Raw genomic sequence first — 22,460 nt, 5'->3', positions numbered from 1 at the left:
TCTTGACTCCTTTGTTGTAAATTAAATGACGATATGTGTGTATTTCTGGGTTCTCTATTCTATTCCATTCCATTGATTGTTGTGTTTGAAAAATCCCCACCGGTTAAAAGCTCAGTTCTATAAGCCTGCCCTCTCCCCACTACTTCAGAGGCTAGTTGTAAACCCCAGGCTATTACCTCTATCTGACTGACCAACTACAAATTGGAGGTTCCAACAACCTCTTCCTTAAGTTCAGTTAATTTGCTCAAGCAACTCACAGAACTCAGGAAAACATGTTTACCAGTTTACTAAAGGATTTGAATCAACAGCCAGATGGAGAGATATAAAACAATATTCGGGGAAAGAGTGTGGAGCTTCCATGCCCTCTCTAGGCATACCACTCTCCCCCCATCTCCATGTACTCACTAACCTGGACCCTCTCTGAACCCAGTCCTTTTGGGTTTTTATGGAAGCTTCCATGCATAGTCATAATTGACTAAATCTTTAGCCATTGACTGATTCAGCCTCCAACCATTTCTCCTCACCCATGGTTGGAGGTGGGGAGGACTGAAAGTTCTTTTTTTTTTTTTTTTAAGATTTTATTTATTTATTCATGAGAGACAGAGAGAGAGAGAGACAGAGGCAGAGACACAGGCAGAGGGAGAAGCAGGCTCCATGCAGGGAGCCCGACGCGGGACTCGATCCCAGGTCTCCAGGATCACGCCCTGGGCTGAAGGCTGCGCTAAACTGCTGAGCCACTGGGGCTGCCCAGGACTGAAAGTTCTAACTTTCTAATCACATAATCTGTTCTCTGGGTAATCATCCCTCATCCCCTCCCCCTCTTTTAAAAGATTTTTATTTATTTAAGAGAGTATGCTTGTGAACACACAATCCAGGGTGGAGGGATGGGAGAGTGTGGAGGAGGTGGAGGGAGAAGTTAGAGGGAGAAGTGGGCTCTCTACTGAGCAGGAAGCCCGACTTGGGGCTTGATCCCAGGACTCTGAGATCATGACCTGAGTTGAAGGCAGACACTTAACTGTCTGAGTCACCCAGGTGCCCCAACCTGCCCCCATCCATAGGTGGGTTCCCAAAGTTGATCCATTAACATAAGAAAAGACACTTTAATCACTCTTAGTACCTAGGAAATTCCAAAGGTTTTGGGAGCTTTGAGCCAGAAACTGTAGATGAAGATCAAACACATATGAGAAATATATTTTGGTCTCCTGAATAACCAAATGTATATTTCTTATAAATCACAATGTTACATATTGATTTCTAGTTTCATACTATCATGGTCAGAGAAGATGCTTCATGTGATTTTAGTCTTCTTAAATGTAAAGAGACTTGTTTTATGATCTAACACTATCTATCCTGGAGAACGTTGTATGTGCACTTGAGCAGAATTTGAATTCTGTTGGTTTTGAATGAAATTTACTGTATTTATCTATTAAGAAGTCCATTTGGTCTAATGTGTCTTTTAAGGCCGAAGTTTTATTTGATTTTCCATCGATTATCCATTTGTGAAAGTGGGGTATTGAAGTCTCTTACTATTGTATTGCTATCAATTCTCCCTTTAGGTCTGTTAATATTTGCTTCATATATTTCGGTTCTCCTATGTTGGGTGCATAAATGTTTACAAATATTATGTCCTATTGTTGGATTGACATCTTCATTATATAATATCTTTCCTTGACTTTTATTACAGTTTTTGTTTTAAAGTCTATTTTGTGTGATACAAGGATAGCTATACCAGTTTTCTTTTGGTTTCCACTTGTACACAGTATCTTTTCTGCCTCACCACTTTTCAGTCTGTGTGTCCTTCAGTCTGAAGTGAGTCTCTTTCAGGTGACATATAAAGGAGTCTAGTTTGTTTATGCATTCAGCCACTCTGATTTTTGATTGGAAAATTTAGTTCATTTACATTTGAAGTAATGTATTTATTACTGTTTTGTTGATTGTTTTCTGGTGGTTTTTGTAGTTCCTCTTTGTTCTTTGTTCTTCTCTTGCTCTCTGTCCTTGTGGTTTCATGTCCTTCTTTACTATTATGTTTAGATTCCTTTCATTATAGGTTTTGCTTTGAGGTTCACATATTACAGCCTGTATGTGTGTGTGTGTGTGTGTGTGTATCTATATATATCTGTATTTTAACTTGATAGCAACTTAAATTTGAGTGCATTGTAAAAGCTATAAAGCTATATTTTTGTTACCCTCCCACGTGTTTTATATTTTTGATGTCATACTTTACATCTTTTTATTTTGCATATCCCTTAACTAGTTATTGTAGTTATAGTTAGTTTTACTACTTTTGTCTTTCAACCTTTATACTAGCTTTAAAGGTGGTTAATCCCTCACCTTTGCTATATGTTTGCCTTATGCATAAGATTTTTACTTCCACATGTTTTCCTGTTAGTGCCTTTTCTTTTCAGCTTGACAATGTCACTTTAACAATTCTTAAATGGCTGGTTTTGTGATGAGCTCCTTTATCTTGTCTGGAAAACTCTCTCCTTCACTTTTGAATGATAACTTTGCTGGATACAGTATTCTTAGAAGCTTTTTCTTTCGGCACTTTGAATATAACATTCCACTCTCTTCTGACATGTAAAGTTTCTGCTGAAAAATCAGCTAGTGGTATTATGTGGGTTCTCTTGTATATCACAAGCTTTTTTTTAGATTCTCTTTAACTTCTGACATTTTATTTTTTAAAAAAGATCTTATTTATTTATTTGAGAGGGAGAACATGAGGGGAGGAAGAGGCAGAGGTAGAGGAAGAAGCAGACTCCCTGCTGAGCATGGAGCTGGATGTGGGGCTCGATTTTAGGACCATGAGATCATGACCTGAGCCAAAGCCAGATGCTTAACTGACTGAGCCACCCAGGCTCCCCCTAACTTCTGACATTTTAATTATATACTGTGTTTTGGTGTAGATATCTTTGGGTTCCTTTTACTTGGGGATTCTCTGTACTTCCTGGACCTGAATGTGTGTTTCTTTCCCCAGGTTTAGGAAATTTTCACCCATTATTTCTTCAGATAAGATTCCTGCCCCTTTCTCTCTCTTGTTCTGGGAGCCCCATGATGTGAATGTTACTTTATTTGATGTTGTCTCATAAGTCCCCTAAGCTATATTTACTTTTTTCATTTTTTTTTCCTTTTGCTGTTCTGATTAGATGAGTTCCATTGCCTTGTCATCAAGTTGACTGATCTTTTCTTCTTCATCTAGGCTACTCTTGAACCCCTTTAGTATTTTTTAAGTTCAGTTATTGTAGTCTTCAGTTCTGTGACCTCTATTTGGTACTTTTTAATATTTTCTATTTAAGTTCTCATTTTTTTTACCCATCCTTCTCCCCAGTTTGGTTAGCATCTTTATGACCATTGACTTGAACTCTTAATCAGGTAAATTATTTTTGTTTCAAGGGTTTTTTTATGAGGTTTTACCATGGTCTTTCATTTGGAACATATGCCTGTTTCTCACTTTGTTTGACTCTCTTTGTTGGTTTCTATACAGTAGATGAAACAACCACCTTTCCCAGTCTTGAAGGAGTGATCACTGGCAAGAGATGAACCTTGTCATTCAACCCTACGTCAGCTCTTGGTTGTCTCAAACTTTTGTGCTTGTCTAAGCAGTTTGTCATATTTGTAAAAGCTCCCAGTAGTTGAGGATGTCCAAGACCTGTCAGTGTGCCAGAGGAGAGGATCTCAGTACCTAAATTCAAACTGACTGGGAAGCCAGACCCTGGGGCATCAGCTTTTACATGTATGCAATTATATATTGTATTGTGGGACTGCAAATGTAGGCCCCACTGGCCATCAGAGCCAGGCCATTTAGAGGTGTCCCCTGGATGGCAGTCACACAGAAATTGGGGCTGCAGATGTGTGTAAGTGCTCTTTTTTAGGTGATATCAGAAGTTGGAGCAAGATGGTGTCCATAGCCTGTGTTTCCTGAGAGCGGCTCCATAGGTCACTAAATATGTGCCAAATGTGAAGCCTACCCCTCAAGCCAAAATTATGGGACAAGCCAAGGGGCCCTCTTCACAGAAAGACTGGGGAGTGTGCCTTGATCTACTGTTTGTATAGTTGTAATCTTCCAAGAACCATCTCTTTTCTTACCACAGTCTCGTGGACTCAGCAATGCAACCTACCCTGGTCACCAGATGATTAAGGGCATCCTCTGGGCAGTAGCCAGGAAATTTGGGGCTCTAGGTATAAAAACCAGGGCACCAGACATGTGTAAAACTTCCCTCCAGGAGACACTAGTACTCTGTGGTGTGGCAGAGGGTGAATGTGAAGGTAGTACCCACCCTCTAAGATCTCTGGAAAGGAGTATAGTTGGCCCCAATTTGCATGTTTAATTAGAAGCTTGTCCCTCAGGCTGCAGTCATGATGCTTAGCTAGTAGGGGTTTCCTTCACAGAAAGACTGGGCTCCTGGGTCTGTTGCCTCTTGTGCCCTGGGGTGGTAGCTGTTTAAGAATTTTTTCTCTGTTGCTGGCACTGGGTGGCTCAGTTAGTTAAGCCACTGACTCTTGATTTTTGGCTCAGGTCATGATCTCACGCTTGTGAGATCAAGCCCCATATCAGGCTCCACCCCCAGTGTTGAGTCTGCTTAAGATTCTCTCCTGCCCTCTGCCCTTCCTCCCACTTGTGCCCACTCACACACTCTTTCTAAAATAAATAAATAAAAATCTATAATATAAAAAGAATTTTCTCTGTTGGTTATAGACTGTGGGGCCCACAAGTGTAAGTAAGCCCCCCTGGTCACTATAGCAAGGTGATATAGAGGTGTCCCCTGGTAGCAATTGCAAAAATCAGAGCACTAGACAAGTATAATTTCCTTTCTGGGTAACACTGATTATTATCCCATGAGACAGGAATGCAAGCTCCTCTGGCCTCCAGATCAAGGGGCATCCCCTAGGTAGTAGCCCCCAAAATTGGGGCAGCAGACAAATGTAAAAGCTCCCTTCCAAGAGAATGGTGGTCTGGAGCATAGCAAAGGGAGAATGTGAAAATGGCATCCACCAGTTTCTATCCTGGTGAGTGTTTCAGGAGGCTCCTAGATGGATGTATTAGATGCCTGCCTGTTTGGCTGATGCTTTCATGTCAATAACTTTTTTTTTTTTTAAGATTCTATTTTATTTTTTAATTTATTCATGAGAGACAGAGAGAGAGAGAGAGAGAGAGGCAGAGACACAGGCAGAGGGAGAAGCAGGCTCCATGCAGGGAGCCTGATGTGGGACTTGATCCTGGGTCTCTAGGATCAGGCCCTGGGCTGAAGGCAGCACTAAACCGCTGAGCCACCCAGGCTGCCCCTTAACTTTTAATTCAGTGTGATCAGCTGCCCGTTAGCTGGGCCTTTGGGTGGGTGAGTCTGAGCCCTTTAAGAGCAGTTTCCTAGCTCACTGGAGTCTTGTGGGTTTCCAGATGCAAGCCTAGTTGATTTTCAAAATTGTTTCATCTCCAGTGTATGTCTTAAAAGTTGGGATGCCCAATGTGAGGTTTGAACCCTTTGCTCCCCAAGGAAAAGCTCTGGATTTTGAGTTCTCTCTAGGTTGTAGGATGCAGTACCTAGAGTATGGTTTATGGTAAAATCGTATTCCAGCCTCTCCTACCCACATTGATGTGGTTTTCTTTTTGTTTACTAGATGTGTTGTTGTCACTCAACCAGCCTTTGAGGTTTTTTTTTTTTTTAAGATTTTATTTATTTATTTATGAGAGACACAGAGAGAGGCAGAGACACAGGCAGAGGGAGAAGCAGGCTCCATGCAGAGAGCCTGACGTGGGACTCGATTCCGGGTCTCCAGGATCAGGTCCTGGGCTGAAGGCGGCACCGAGCCACCCCGGGCTGCCCAGGGTTTTGTTTTTTTTTTTTTTTTTTTAAAGGAAATTATTCTATGTGTAACTGTAGATTTAGTATGTGTATGGGAGGAGATGAGTTCAGGATCTTCCTATGTTGGGCAACCCCTGTGGCGCAGCGGTTTAGCGCCGCCTGCAGCCCAGGGCATGATCCTGGAGACCCTGGATCTAGGCCCATGTCAGGCTCTCTGCATGGAGCCTGCTTCTCCCTCTGCCTGTGTCTCTGCCTCTCTCTGTGTCTCTATGAATAAATAAATAAAATATTTTTAAAAAATAAATAAAATCTTTAAAAAAAATAAAAAATTAAAATCTTAAAAAAAAAAGGATCTTCCTATGTTGACATCTTGAATTGGAACCCAGAAACAAAATCTAATGGAAAAATTCTCATGCTGAGATAGGAAAATAAGTATGGTAAATTTGCAGGTTGGAAATGAGACAAGCTTGTTTTGAGCAGATGATGTATATGATAGCATAAAGATTTTTAAAAATTCAACTAATACTATTTACTGTTTTTTTTCTTTCCATTGGTTTCTCTTTTGTCATCTTGGTTTTATTGCTTTTCTAAGCATTTGTTATTGACCTTAGTCTCCACTCTGTCTAGTATTAACTGCTTTCTTGGCTTGTGATAGCTAAGTCGTGAAACTTTGGCAGAGCTGTGCTGTGAGACAGCTCTTTAGTTGGATTCAGTCTGGGTTTGGGCCACTGTCTCATTGTTACACTTAATGTACTATTTTTTTTTTCTTTTAAATATAACTTAATTATTAACCCTTCTGAATACCACCCAGGTTAGGAAAGAATTTTGGCAACTACTCTGGAAGCCTCTTTCTATGCATCATTTAATTACAGGCCCCTTCCTGTTTCTTATATAAAACAGGCCCCTCCCTATTTTTATTATAGTAATCACTTCTTGGATTTACATTCCTAAATTCTATACTTTTGTCTTGCTCTTCTTTTCAACTTTTACCTCTTATTTGCAATTTATCTATTGAAGAATCTAGACACTTTGACCTATAGGAGTTTTCCATACTGTGGAACTCACTGATTGCACACAGCTATAATCCTGCGTACTCCTTTGCCTTCTGCTTTTCCTGCAAATTAGCAACTGGATGGAGAGACTAGATCAGACTCAAGTTTGATCCCTTTGGTAAGGCTATAGGTGGTGGTGTGTTCTTTTATCAAAAAGTATATAATGTTTGGCTTTTGCTCCTTACTGATACTAGCAGCTACTGATGCTCAGTTCCTAGATGGAACAACTTATTTGGGAGTTGCAAAATTATGATATTTCATCATTTTGTTCTAATTTTTATCAGAAATAATTATAAGGAATTAGTTTTCTTCATGAATTTGGTTATCTAGTGCTGTAGATCAAATAAACAGGATAAATGCTTAATTATTTCCTTTTACTTACCCAGCTTTCAAGATAAGGAACTGACTTAATGGCATCCTGGATGGCTCAGCAGTTTAGCGAGGCCTTCAGCCCAGGGCCTGATCCTGGACACCCGGGATAGAGTCCCACGTCAGGCTCCCTGCATTGAGCTTACTTCTCCCTCTGCCTATGTCTCTGCCTCTCTCTCTCTCTGTGTGTCTCTCAGGAATAAATTTAAAAAATCTTAAAAAAAAAAAAAAAGGAACTGACTTAAAACAACACTGGTTTATATATATCCAAAAAAAATTGAAAGCAGACTCAAATAGGTATTTGTACAACTGATGTTCATAGCAGCATTACTCACAATAGCCTGGAAATAGAAGCAACTCAGTATTCATTCAGTGGATGAATGGATAAGCAAAGTGAGCTATATACACACAATGGAATATTACTTAGTCTTAAAAAGGAAGTAAATTCTGATGCATGGTACAACATAGATGAACCTTGATGACATTATGCTTAATGAAATAAGCCAACCAAAAAAAGATAAATACTATATGATTCTACTTTTATGAGGTACCTAGAGTACCAGGAGTTGGAAGGGAGATTGGGGAATTAGTGTTTAGTGAGTATATAGTTTTAGTTTGGGAAGATTAAAAAGTTCTGGAGATGGAGATTTGTGATGGTTGCACAACAGCATGAATGTACTTAATGCCACTAAATTGAACACTTAAAAAATGTTTAAATGGTAAATTTTGTATTTTACCATAATTATAAAGCCTCTACCTAAAAGAAAAAAACAAAAAACAAAAAAACAAACTAAAACAAAAAACCATCTTTACCTATTTACTAACTCATAGTTCTGTAGACCAGACATTTCAAAAGCATTCTCTGCTTAAGATCTCCGAAAGCTGAAATCAAGGTATTGAGGAGGGCTGGGCACTTATCTGGAGGCTCTGAGGAAGAATCTAAGGGAGAACCTGTTTTCAAGGTCATTGGCAGAATTCAGTCCTGTGATTGTAGGACTGAGGTTGCTGTTTTCTTGGTAGCTCTCAGTTGGTTCTCTCAACTTCTAAAAGCTGCACATATTCTTTCTCATGTGACCCCTTCCATCTTCAAGGCAGCAGAGCAGGAGCATTGAATCCTTCTAGTGCTTTGACTCTAACTCCCATTTTGCTACCAGCTGCAGAAAACTCTGCTTTTAAAAGGCCTCAGGTGATTAGGTTACACCCACCAGATAATCTCCCTTTAGCCGGAATCATTCCAATGATAACTTATTCTATAATAAATCACTTCAGAGATGGCTCATCATACTCATTAGGTTTCCACCCACATGGAAATAGGAGGAGATTATATAGGGGCAGGGGTTATTTAGGGCCTTTTTTTTTTTTTTTTTTTGCTTACCATGCAGCATGACAGAGAAGAACCAGACATACTGGTGTTTGAATATTATTTTTGCCCTTGTTGACTGGAAGAGGGAAGTTATCTGTAAGCTTCTTGAGTTTGAGTTTTCTCTTTAAAGTGGGGATTATAATATCCTTGCAGAATTTTGTGAGGATTGGGCACCTGGCACTTAGATGGAAGCTGTTAATTAATTTTGTGTGTGTGTGTTTTAAGAGTCTTTTGGTATTTTCAAAAAGCTGGACTTGCCATTTGGCTTCCTATTTATGAATCATTTGGAGAGTTTGTTTACAATTAGGTTCCCAGGTCCTGTTCTCTAGATAACACTGTTTCAGAATAGGGTCTAGAACCTGTTTTTTTTTTTTTTTTGTTTTTTTTTTTTAAGATTTTATTTGTTCATGCGAGATAGAGAGAGAGAGAGAGAGAGAGAAAGAGGCAGACACACAGGCAGAGGGAGAAGCAGGCTCCATGCAGGGAACCCGATGTGGGACTCGATCCTGAGGCTCCAAGATCATGGTCTGTGCTGAAGGCAGTGCTAAACCACTGAGCCACCCAGGCTGCCCTAGGACCTGTTTTTTTAAAGTAGATTTTGTTTTGGGGTTTTGTTGTGCAGCCAAGTTTGGGAACACTGGTGTAGTAGAAGGAATCAGAGACCTGGGGTTAAATCTCACTCAGCTTTACCCCTATGACTCTGTGCCGTTGGGCAGTTTTTTAATTTATTTTATTTTATTTTAAGGGCAACAAACGTTTATTGGCTTGTCTAAAAGCCAGACTGGAGGGATCCCTGGGTGGTGCAGCGGTGCAGCGGTTTGGCGCCTGCCTTTGGCCCAGGGCGCGATCCTGGAGACCCGGGATCGAGTCCCACATTGGGCTCCCGGTGCATGGAGCCTGCTTCTCCTTCTGCCTGTGTCTCTGCCTCTCTCTCTCTCTCTCTGTGACTATCATAAATAAATAAAAATTAAAAAAAAAAGAATTTAAAAGCCAGACTGGAGAGGGGTCTTCTGTCGTCATCACCCCCGCCAGCCTGAGGTGGTCCCACTCAGAGGTCCCCGGGGGACCACCCCCACTGCGCAGACGCTGGAGATGGGGGGTGGTAACTATTTCAGGAGAAGCAATCCTTGGCGAGGTTTTGTTTGTTTGACAGCAGCTATGGGTAAGGGGGGTAAGGGGGCTCCGCGTCGGAGACCCGCGGTGCCGGGGGCGGGGCAACCAGCTGGGCGACGTTGGGCGGAGCGCGCTGCTCCGCGGGCTTGGTGTGCGGTTCCCCCCTTGGCCCCTTCCCAGCCCTCTTCCCGAACCTTCCCCGCGGCCTGAGGCCGCCGGCCCTGGTTCTTAGGCATGGCCCGTCCACCCTCGGTCCGCGATGAGCCGCGGCTTCTCGTTGCCTTGGTCGCCAGGTCCTTCTGGGTCAGCGCTCGCCCTGCGGGCCCCGCGGCCGCCTTGCCTGCTTTGCCTGCCTTGCCCGCCGCCAGGCCCGGGCCCGCGCGCCCCTCCGCCCCGTGCACCCCTCCTCACCCCCGATGCCCCGCCCGGCCGCCGTGTTCTTGCTCATTGATCGCTGCCTGTTGCGGCCCGCGGCCCATTTCTTGGAAGCCTCCACATCTGCTCCTGTCCCTGAGCCACCAGGACGCCTGCTCTGGCTTGGCCTGGCAGCCGCGGGGCCCTACTTGCACCTGCTCTCACAGCGCGGTCACCGGGTCCCCGTCCCCCGTCCCTCGGCCGGCGCGCAGGCCCGGCGGTCCGTCTGGCGGTTCCGCGGCCCCACTGGGCAATTTTCTTGACCTCTGTGAAGATATTGCAGGGTTGTTGTGAGGCTTAGCAATTATATACACGGTTTGGCACATAATACGTATCTAATAATTGAGAACTGCTGTGGTTGATAATGGTGATGATAGATAATGCATTTATCACCTAGATTCTGAGTGAGCTTAATGAACTACCATGGACTTGGGCCACAGAAGTCTCCCCACTTCTTCATCCACCCCAGACTGTGTTCCAGCTGCACTATACTTTGTGTTCCCTCACTGTGTTTCTTCAGTCCTCAGTGCTTCTGATATCCTGGTATGTTTCTTTTCTTATGTCAGAAATTCTGTGCCCTTATCTGGTGAGCCCATCTTTTAGAGACTTTTCAAATGTTCCTCCTTCTGTGTAGCATTCCGGATACATATCCTTCTAATAGACCTGATCCTCCTCTATGTTTTCATAACACTTGCCACTTATATCCATGAAAATATTTATTGCATGGTATTATATGTTATTTTTTCTGTTTTCTCTACTCGATAGTAAGTTCCCATCCACTGTCACAAACAACAAAAACAAAGCAGAGAACACGTATGGTTTTAGGCTACATAAAAGGAGAATAGGGAAAGGAACCAGTAGTTATTGAGTTATTAAGCTCTTTGGATCAAGCACTGTGCTGGATGATTTTCATATGTATTTCCATGATAACCCTGTCAGGTAAAATGGTATTATGAGGAGACAGATTCAAGCTACTTTTAGTAACTTAACAAGGTCAAAAAATATTGAATCTGGTATTAAATTTGTGTCTGTCTCATTCCAAAACTCTTGTTTAATCCTTAGCGTTACCAGGCTTCTATTATTTTTGATTTATAAGAGTTAAAACAGACACTCTAGCTTGCTACAAGATAGTGTGAAACCAGCGGAGGAAAGCAGAACAAAAACCATTTCCTTCTCATCTTTTACGGTCTTTGACTATATTGGTGGCAAAGTGAATGCCACTAGGGGGTGCCCTTGCCTAGTAAAAGATGTAAAATGTTGATTGAGACCTGGGGGTCTGATTCCAGCCCCCTGTACCCCCTCCCATACACACATGCTAGCCAAAAGCAAAATATTGCCATTTATACGGAAAATCTGCAAAAGGGAGAAATAGCAATATAAAAAAGGTAGTATGTGATACAAAGAACAAGCCATATACGAAATGGAATTCAAGTCTAGATTCTGCTATTTACTAGCTTTGTGTGTTCAGACAACTCCTGTATTCAGCTCTGAGTCCTATTTTCTGGAACAGGCATCATATAATTTACTCATAGAATTATGGATATCAAATTAATTGACATATTAAAAAGTACTCCAACACAGTGTTTGGGAACTTAGGTTCTTAATGAATGGTAGTTGCTGTTGTAATTAATAAAATGAATCTCAGATGCAGAAGAATTCTGCAGGGCCTTCAGAATCACCAAAGTAAGGTAAATTATACTGAAAATTTTTATGTTAAATGTATTGTGAGTTTTTGAAACCTGTTAATCTATATGTGACTTCAAGTAACAATTTTTACCCAGTGTAATGAAACTGAATACTCCATTTACCAGTTGTGCTGGTCATCAGAATTGACTGATTACCTGACTGATACGTCATCTGTTCCCTTTTCTTTTAGTCCATCACAAGAGAGGTCAGCAGCGTATCATGATGGATTATTAATAGTTTTAGCACTGACTTTTTCTGCTAGTGCCTTATTTCATTGACTGTACATTATTTTTTCAAATGTTAACATCTCAGACTTTAGGATTCATCTTACAATTATTGCCATCTTAGAATGAATGCAAAAAAGTATTTTTAGGTGAATGTATAAGTGAATGTCTTCACTTTCGGAGGTGCCTGGCTGGCTCAGTTGGTAGAGAGTGTAACTTTTGATTTTGAGGTTGTGAGTTCAAACCCCATGCTGGGTGTAGAGATTACATGAAAAATAAAGACTTTAAAAAAAAAAAAGAATGTCTTCACTTTTGTCCCCTTAGATCTGCATCCCATAAGAACTTCTATCTATTGTTTTGTCATTTCACTCTGAAAAATCACTCTATTGATTTCTGCCTTTTTTGTGAATTCAGTAGGTTTTTTGGTAAGCATCATCTCTTCTTGTGAATTTGACACTGAAAATGTCCTCTTTTAGGCAAGATATAAACTTATCCTTACACTTGATCTTAGCCAAAAGGCCGAGAAGTGATATAAACTTTTCCTAAATCTCTGTGATTGGTACATAGGTATCATTTTGTTGTATTTTTCTGAATGTGTGTAATATTTCATAATTATAAATTAAAAATAAGAAAGTGATGAAATGCTAGCCAAATGAAAGCTTGGAAATAGTATTAATACGAGACCTAATAGATTTTAAGAAAAAAAATTAAATTGTTACAGGAAAAGAGTAACAAAAAAGCAGTATCACATAGGTAACATCTTAGACAACAGTGGAATAAGTTAGAAATCTCTTAACAAAATAGTAGCCATTCACTGCCTTATACACATACCTCTAAATAATTCATTGGTGAATGTAGAATTCATAATGGAAATTATGAATTCTTTAAACCTGAATAATAATGAAGGGGCCACATGTTAAAACTGCATCTAAGGCAGTCTTTCATTTATGATCTTATATTAATATAAAACAGATTGAAAATTAATGAGCTAAGCATTAAATTTAAAAAAATAGAAAAAGGTAGTAATAAAGTAATAAGAAAATGACAGGGAATTTTTAGAGCAGAGTCCTTTCTTTATTAATATAGATGTCAAGGAGTGCCTGGGTGGCTCAGTCAATTGGGCGTCTGCCTTTGGCTCAGGTCATGATCCCAGGGTCCTTGGATTGAGCCCCACATCAGGCTCCTTGCTCAGCAGGGGAATCTGCTCCACTTTCTCCCTCTCCCTCTGCCCCTCTCCACATGCTCGTGCTCTCTGTCCTGCTTGCTCACTCTCTCAAATAAATAAAATCTTAAAAAAATATAGAGATGTCAAAATCCTAAATAAAATACAACAGACCATACCCAGTAGTGTATAAACAAAAGGTATTAGGACCAAATGGAGTTTATTCTGGGAATGCTGGGATGCTAATTTTAAAATTAATAAAATATTTTTTTAAAGATTTTTGTTTATTTATGAGAAACAGAGAGAGAGAGAGAGTGAGGCAGAGACACAGGCAGAGGGAGAAGCAGGCTCCATGCAGGGAGCCCGATGTGGATCTCGATCCTGGGTCTCTAGGATCACACACCAGGCCGCAGGTGGCACTAAACCGCTGAGCCACTGGGGCTGCCCTAAATAAATAAAATCTTAAAAAAAAAAAAAAAAAAAAAAGACTAAAGGAAGATCTGAACATTGGAAAAGCTCTGTACTGTTCCTGCTTGTTAAACTCATTCATATATAGACTCTTATCGTATATATTAATCTATAAACATGTGATTTAGTAAAAAACCACAATTAGACTTATCAAGAAACTTGACAAGGTGATTTTAAAAGTCACTTAAAATAGTAAAGAGCCAAGAAAAATTTGAAGAATAAGGAGTTGAGGGACTTGCCATTCTAGATGTTAAGACTTTTTATGAAACTGTGGTAATTAAAATGATATGGTATTAGTATAAGGGGAAAGAAATTGATCAATGGCACAGAGGAGAATAGGAATTTAGAATATGACAGCATTACAAATCAGACATTGTCACTCACTAAATGAAGCTGGATCAACTTGCTGCTTATATGGAAAAAATAAAGTTTACTTCCTATCTCATACACAAAAGTAAATTCCAGAGGTATTAAAGATATAAAGTGAAAATTCATACTTGTAAGACAGTATAGAAGAATGCTTTATGATACCAAAACAGCATAGGATGTTTTAAAGCACAAACCATGGTAGAAGATAACCTTGGTAGATTTGATAACATTCACATTTGAAAACTCTTAAATAAACACCACCAACAACCAAAAGACACCACAATCAAAAAGAAAGACAACCCATGCACGGAGAGAACATAAACACAACGCTTAAACCTGGCAAAGGATTAATATCCAGAATATATAAAGGAATCCTACAAATGTATAAAAAAGACAATAAGAAAACCCAAACAACACATACAAATAAAGAAGAATGCCCCCCCAAAAAAATGTATGAAGGATATGTACATTCAGTTCATGTAAGAGGAAGTAAGAATGGCAATAAATGTGACTAGGTTCTTATTAATATCAGAAAATGCAAATTAAAACTCCAGCAAGATAGTATTTTTATCAGATTGCCAAGGATTTATAAAGTCTGATTATACCTAGTGTTGGCTAGTGATTAGGGGTATAGGAATTTTCTTTTCTTTTTTTTTTTTTTTTTCTTTTTTTTGGAATTTTCATACAGTGTCAGTTGGGATATAACAGTACAACCACCGAGGAGAGCCATTGTGCAGTATTTAGTAAAGTTGAAGGTATGCCCAAATCCACATTAAAATAGAACTCTATTCCATTGCAGAGCATGTGCTTGACATTTTCTTACAGAAGTGTTACCAGGAGACGTGTAGTGATAGTTATTGCTAGATTACTGGAATAGGAAAAATTAAAAGTAACCTAAATGTTCTACATAGTAGAACTGATACATTGTGGTATACTTAGATAATGGAGTACTATATAGCAGGTAAAATGTACATCTATATTGTCAAAATGTATTGTGTGTATATATACACACATTTGCAACATGGAAAGTATGTATGAATGTATACATATATAAAGGTATAAAGTATATATATATTTACTTATTTATTCAACATGAACAAATCTCAATATTGATTGAAAAAAACCAAATTACTATTCTATTACTATTAGCTAGAACAATGTCTAGAAAATTTAATAAATTCTTGCTTAATCAATGAATGATGTTAAAGTACGTCCTCCATGCAGTAGCATCTTTGGTGAGCAGGCTACACCTCAAGCTTTCCTGCTTCCTTCTGTTTTGTCGACTTCTCTTTTTCCCCTCTAGACGATGTGCTCTTCCAGGGTAGAGGTCTATTTTATTACTGTTTATATTTCCTGGCTTTAGTGTTCCTGGCCCAGAATAGGTATTTAATAAATGTATTGAAGTAATTAGTGAATACTGCTTATTATAATAGTGCCCTTATGTTAAGAAAGGGCTTTGGATCAGGAATTGCAAGACCTTAGTTCTTCTGTCTTTTGGTTGTGGGATGCCGGGCAATTTTTCTTTTCTTTATTTCCTTTTTTTTTTTTTTAAACCTCTCTGAGCCTTAGTTTTCTAATTTCTAAAGAGTAATACTTGTTCTAAATCTCCAAGATAGTATTTATTTGTTTATTTATTTTTAAAGATGTTGTTTATATATTCACGAGAGACACAGAGAGAGGGACAGAGAAGCATGCTCCTCGAGTGGAGCCCAATGTGGGACTTGATCCCTGGACCCTGGAATCACACCCTGAGCTTAAGGTGCTCAACCACTGAGCCACCTAGTCTTCCCTCCAAGGTCATATTTAAATGTATTATATGAATGTAAGAGATTTTAATATTTTAGCAGGGAGACAAAGGTATGTAGTTTTGGGTTTACAGTGGGAGTAGCTGTGCTGTGTATTCTCAGCACTGTCTATATTGCTTTTAGGAGTTGTGTGAGCAATCTGTGTCCCAGAGGAGTCATCGTTTCTTTTTTATTTATTATCTTTGGAGCCAGTTTACCAACCCAGTTTTCTCTTCTTACAAAGGGAGGTTGGCCCTAAAATAGCCAGAACTCTGTTTTGTGGGGTTTTTTTTTTTCCACTAAGCTCTGAGAGCAAAACTTTCTGTGTTTGGTACCACAACTGTGACTCATGTCTGAAGTATGTTTGTGTATATAGAGGAAAGAACAAGAGGGAAAGTCAGGAAATTCATCGGATTGCACTAGACTCCAACTCCAGTTACTTTCTATCTGGAACTTGGATAGTGTGACCCTGCAGCAGCAATCTTGGTTAGCCCAAGTACTGATCACCTGAAAGATTGATCATCTTATATCTTCAGAGGAAAAATCATGAAAAGTCACTGAAAGAAATACATGTTTGTTATGTTGATACAGTGGGTTATAAAAGCATGGTGGAAATAAAACTTTGGTATTTTGATGGATTAGTATAGTAAAGAACTTTAATAGTAGGATATTATTTTATACGTGGATTAGCAAAGGGAGTTTTGCTTTATCAAATGTAAAAAATAAGTGGAATAAACTCAGATAAAGAGAGACGATGGATGTTTGGTGGAAGAGAGCCTGGGACAATTGGTAAGCCTCAAGCTATCTAACTGTAGGATTTGATAAGAGAGGAGAAGTAGGCATGGAGCAAATCACCAAGAACATTAAAGGCTAAACTATGGCAGAGGGACCATAAACTCTAACCAGGATACTCTTAAGAATAAAAGTTGATCGGGGACACTCTATTAAATATTATGCTAGGATAACAGGAATAATCAAAATGTCCCAGACAAATCAGGTCATTTGGTCACTTTATTTGAAGGTAAAGAGGAGCCGTTAATAGGGTTACATATCTGACAAGGATTGGGAGGTTAAAAAATTTAGGCAGGAGGCTTGGGCAATCTTGACTGAAAGGGAATGAGAGAGGTGGGCCAATTACTAAATGAAGATGTGTAACTGAAAATAATTGTTGTTTAAACAGGGTAAAAAATTTGAAAACACGTAAGTGCTGTTATGAGAGAACCAGTAGTAAAGAAGTTGACAATTGGTAGAGTAAGAGACCTAAGGAACTATGATAGGGGATGGAATCCTTTTTTCATATGACAAGTGGAAAGGAAGCAAGAGTGGGTATAGATGCAGGTGAATGTTCAGGGTAATGGCAAGACCTAATAGGACTGGGAGATTGTTAGCTAGCTTCCAGTCTTCAAAAAAGCATTTTTTTTGGACAGGAGGGGAAAGTGTAATGGATGAGAAAAGAACACTTTCTCAGGTTGTCACAGGTATGTAGATAGAAATAATTCTGAAGCACAGCTTAGGTAGTTAAGGGCCACTGAAGAAAGAAGTGGTCAGCAGCAGCAACAGTGTTTTAGACTGGTGGTATATGACAAAACTGGAGAGTGCTAAAGTGGTCATTGGAGACCTGTGAGAATGTAGTTTGGTATAGTGGTGGGAAAGAAGCAAGATTGCAGGAGTGGGTGAAAGGTTAAGGTGCAGCCAATTCCCAAAAGCTCCCCTGTGAAAGCAGTGAGAAAGGAGGTGGTAGCTAGGGGGAGATAGGGAGTTTTGCTTTTGTTTAACAAATGGTTGGGAATTGAGCTTGAGGAAGAACATGAAAGAAGTGTACTTACTTGGTGTGTTTGGTTTTTTCCCCTAGAATGTGGAAGAAATGTTGGGATGAGTACATACAGGGCCCTCTGTGTGTTAAGGAGCAAGGGGCTGGTTGATGACAATGGAAAGGTTGGTTGTGCCAGATTTTGAATAGTCTTGAATGGCATTATGAAGAAATGTTGACTTTTTCTATTAGTTCTTGGAGACCCAAGGAGGGTTTTTAAACATTTTTATCTCCTATGAGAGTCTGTGCTTCAGAAATATTACTGTGGCAGTAGCAAAGACAGGACTGAAATGGTAGCCAGACTGATGGGAGACAGATTGCCTCTTAAACATGTAGTGATGAGAGCCTGAATTAGGGCATTGGCAGTTCATGGGATGGAGAAGAGTTGGTATATTTGAGATTATATTTCAGAGGTGGAATGAGTACAACTTGTGATGGAATGAAGGAGAACACGTGTAGAACCTACAGGTTTCCATCTGAGTTGACTAAGTAACTAGTAAATTCATATCAAGGGACCCAAAAGAAAGAAGACATTTGGGATTGGGGTGATTTATAACAGCTTTGTTAAGATATAATTCATGTCCGGGAATCCCTGGGTGGCTCAGCAGTTTGGTGCCTGCCTTCGGCCCAGGGCATGATCCTGGAGTCCCGGGATCGAGTCCCACGTCGGGCTCCCTGCATGGAGTCTGCTTCTCCCTCTGCCTATGTCTCTGCCTCTTTCTCTCTCTCTCTCTGGGTCTCTAATGAACAAATAAATAAATCTTATTTATTTATTTATTTATTTATTTATTTATAAGATTTTACTTATTTATTCATGAGAGACAGAGACAGACAGAGAGAGAGAGAGAGGCAGAAACACAGGCAGAGGGGAGAAGCAGGCTCCATGCAGGGAGCCTGACATGGGACTTGATCCCTGGTCTCCAGGATTACAACCTGGGCTGAAGGCAGCAATAAACTGCTGAGCCACCTGGGCTGCCCAATAAAATCTTTTTTAAAAAAAGATATAATTCACATCCTATGCAATACACCCATTTAAAGTAAACAATTCCGTGTTTTTAGTATGTTCACAGAGTTGTACAACCTTTCCTAGAAGTTTAGAATGTTCTCATAAAGAAACCTATACCCATTAGAAGTCACTCCCTCTTTTACCCCACCTCTTCCCCTCCCCCCAGCCCTAGGCAACCATTAATGTATTGTGAATCTCTATGAATTTACCTCTATTGGACATTTCATATAAATGGAATTATATGGTCCTTTGTGACTAGCGTCTTTCACTTAGCATAATGTTTTCAAAGTTCATCCATGTGGAGATCACTTTTTGCTTTGTATTATTCTCACCTCTATGCATGTTTTATCTCCTCCTCTGCAATATAAGTACCTTGAGGGCAGGGACTGTTATATATTCCAGAGCTGTATCTAGTGCATATTTTTGTATTCAGTTGTAACTTAGCAAATATTTAACACATCATAAACTAGAAATTAACTCAGTTAAACACAAAATAAGTTAACCAGAATGATGCACTCGCACACATACTTGTCCACTGAGGTGTGTTTATATTCATGGTCATGGAATAAGTAGGTACCATGCTAGTGGTTCTGGTTCTGACATTAATTGGTGACCTTGGGTCAGTCATACTTTCAGAAGACACTTTACTTACTGAAAATGGGGATAAAAATCCCAACCCAATCTGAAACTAAGGAATAACTAAAATAATTCAAGTAGATGGGATTTGGATAGAATTGAGGTTTATCCAGACAGCCTCTGAGAAGAGATTAATAAATGTTTGGCTCTCTTACCTAATCCTCTTGGGATAGGAGTAGCCTTTATTCATGGGATTGAGTATTTTGACCCTTTTTTATTTTTTTCAACCCCCATTTTTTTTTTTAAGATTTTATTATCTATTCATGAGTGACAGAGAGAGAGAGAGAGAGAGAGAGAGAGAGAGGCAGAGACACAGGCAGAGGGAGAAGCAGGCTCCATGCAGGGATCCCAGGACCCCAGGATCACACCCTGGGCTGAAGGCAGCTATAAACCTCTGAGCCACCTGGGCTGCTCCTCAACCCCCATTTTCAAGGTCCTGGCAAGCTGCTGCTTTTGTCACCATCCTGGGGCATTTTACCTATTTCAATGTTCTCTAGCTTTTGTCTCTGAAATTCTTTAGATACTTACTTCTTAAGGACACTGACCAATACACTCCCTGTTTTGCATAGCTTCCTATCTTTTAATTCCTGTTGTCTTAATGGGCTGCTTGTAGTTGAATACAAAAAACTAAAAGTTTAAAACCCAACCTATCTACCTTCTTCAAACAAACAACTTATAAATGCATTCCTCTTCTCCCCCATCTTTTGGAGAGTTGTTCATGCTTTTATTTAAAAAACACATACTGGGTGTGTACCTGAAGATCATGTATCAAAATAAATATATAATCTTGGCTTCAAAGATCTTGTGGCAGTTCAACAGGAGGAGGCAAACATATAAACAGATAATCACAGCAGAAAGTGGGAAGTGCAGTTGCAAAGTCATGTACAAGTGGTTATGGAAACACATCTGGAAAAAGTGATTGGGACAATGTTTTGAAGCAAGTGTCACAACATTTCTGCACTAACAAGTGTAACACAGAAGCAGCCTGATGAACAGGATCTGTGTTCTTTGGCTTCAGAACAACTGGGTGCCGTGGAGGTTTCTGGCTCTCCATTTTAGAGAGTAGTCCAAAGCTCAGAAAGACTCAGTGGTTGACTCTTGAACACAGATTATAGAGTCAGCTTCTATGTTTGTCCCTTCCCCCTTCCACTGCAACCATGCCTCTCATGTAAGGATAAAAGGTAGCCATGCAGAGTATACTACAGTGCCCTATCATCCCCTCTCCTTTAATTCTTCCTCCCTAAGCAAAAGTGGGGTCTCAGATTCCTCTTTTCTGTGTCTAGCCTACTGCCAGTATCCTCGGTGCTTTGAGCATACAGCATGGGCTGTAGCAGTAGTGAATATTGCTGATGTCATTGTTTGCCTTATTGGGATTTTGCTCTTTGTTTCACAGGGAGCTGTGATTGGTATAGACGATGAGGACGACAGCACCTTCACAATAACTGTTGATCAGAAAACCTTCCATTTCCAGGGTGAGCTAAACGAAGAGATTCTTTCTCTTCACAGTCCCAAATGCTTCTTTCCTCCTCTTTTGGGTGTTTGCTGGATGACTTGAATGGTTTTGCAACTGATCCTGCATGAATGAGTGCACAGGAACGTTCTGGATGAAGTGGTACTGCAGGTTAGGCAGGGATTTGTATCTGCAGTGGATACAGATCTATTTGAGACGACTGTGGATCTGGCTGCAATTGGAGATTAAAAATTTAAAGGATAAAAATCAGTGAAGGGGAGAGAGTAATGGGCTGCTGCTGCTGCTGGCTTGTGTTTACAGAAGGTTGCTGATCTTCTTTATCAAGGAGTATGGTTCTGCCTCTGCATGAAGAGTCTAAAGACTGATTGTGAAGGTTGCAGTGTTTGTCGGTGTAAAACTAAAAATGTAAATTAAATTGAAGCTAGTGGCAACCTTTGGCTTAAAGGTTTTGCTTTGCTTCAAGAACTGCAAGTTTACATTCATTTCATCTGCATTTCTGTGTCTTGTCTGCCAGCCATCATTTCTCTGCTATTATCCTTTTTATAGTTAATAACACCAGTGCCATCTGCCACTGCTATGTTTCAGCATTGCATGCTATGGTTCACCGGTAGAAAGGGTAAGGTACTGTATGATTATTCTCATTTCATCTTGCTTTGAAAACTCTAAACCAGCAAATAAAAGCCAATTTTTATGATGCTGTCCTAATGTACCTCTCATCTATTAGGAGTGTTTATTTGCTTTGTTACTAATGTTTTTGTTATTTTGCCTATCCAGAGTAACCTCTATTTGATGTTTAAAGCAGTCAAAGAAACTTAGAAATGAGACGCTTTGGAGATGTTAGCAGTTTCTCTGAACTGCAAGTGACAATGCACTGAGATAGATGCTAGGTATACCAGTGTAAATAAATATTAAGTAAGTTGATAGCTTAAAAATGTCTTGGTTATGAAGTCTAACAGTGACCAGGTATGTTACATGAGATTTGAGGCAGCTATTGTCCTTCCATTTCTAGGGTAGTATATTGAAATTATTTTTCTTCATTATCTTGTTTAAGCAATTGACACATAGAAATGAAAGATGCAGCTTATATATGAAAAAGACAAACTAGTGCTTTTAGAAAAACGCATCCTTAAAATATTTATGGTGTTTGGTCATACTCTTTATTCAGAGCTGCTTAACTAATGATGCTTTCCTGAAATTTTCCACTGCATTTAACTTTATAAAACATTTTGAATATTATGAAAGTGGAGGGCCATAATTTTTAGTTTGAATATATAATGCTGCTTATAAACTAAAGCAGGTAACACCCCCACACTGAAACTCTTTACTTAAATGAAGATAAATACTTTAAGGCATCTCAAGAAATAGCTGCTGGATGCAGGTGAAGGCTGCAGTGTGGAATTCTCTCCTCTGCAGTTATTAAGGAGATCCTCCTTTGGATTTCCAGAAGCTGCATTGTTTACTGGTTTAAAGGAGAGGAGATGCAGACCTCTAGAGCAAGGGCACCTGTACCTTCTGTTTACTTTTAGATTACTTATGTTAAATATTCCCATATTTTTGTGGCTTGCTTATAAAACAAGCAATTCCTTCAATTCCTTTAATGATTTAAATGGCAAGTGTAAATGAGACTTAAATGTATTTTTTAAGTGATTTCTTATTCTGGGACTGTCAGATTGATTAGTTTATTTTCTGCTGTTTTAGTAAAGGGAGCTTCAGGCAACATGAGATTATCTGGCTT

The 22,460-nt window shown here is 39.7% G+C and overlaps 1 protein-coding gene across 23 annotated transcripts in view; it reads left to right on the top strand.

Annotated features, from left to right (window-relative positions):
• The window catches only part of OSBPL9 (oxysterol binding protein like 9), a 165,388-nt gene that overhangs the window by 34,446 nt on the left and 108,482 nt on the right, over window positions 1-22,460 (top strand). For 5 of the 23 annotated variants that reach the window (XM_025991844.2, XM_025991843.2, XM_025991841.2 and 2 more), the window contains exon 3: window positions 20,648-20,726. The exons of 5 other annotated variants lie outside the window; for them this stretch is intronic. In XM_025991844.2, coding sequence (XP_025847629.1) covers window positions 20,648-20,726 — 79 coding nt within the window. Of the gene's footprint in view, window positions 1-9,656; window positions 9,745-10,506; window positions 10,653-20,647; window positions 21,029-22,460 lie in introns of those variants that run through there. 13 more of the 23 variants (XM_072723986.1, XM_025991845.2, XM_072724000.1 and 10 more) reach the window with 9 other exon arrangements.

Source organism: Vulpes vulpes, chromosome 10, assembly GCF_048418805.1.
Source record: "Vulpes vulpes isolate BD-2025 chromosome 10, VulVul3, whole genome shotgun sequence".
Classification (NCBI taxonomy): domain Eukaryota; kingdom Metazoa; phylum Chordata; class Mammalia; order Carnivora; family Canidae; genus Vulpes; species Vulpes vulpes.
The sequence above is the reverse complement of the archived record's forward strand: the minus strand, read 5'-3'. Positions and strand labels throughout refer to the sequence as shown.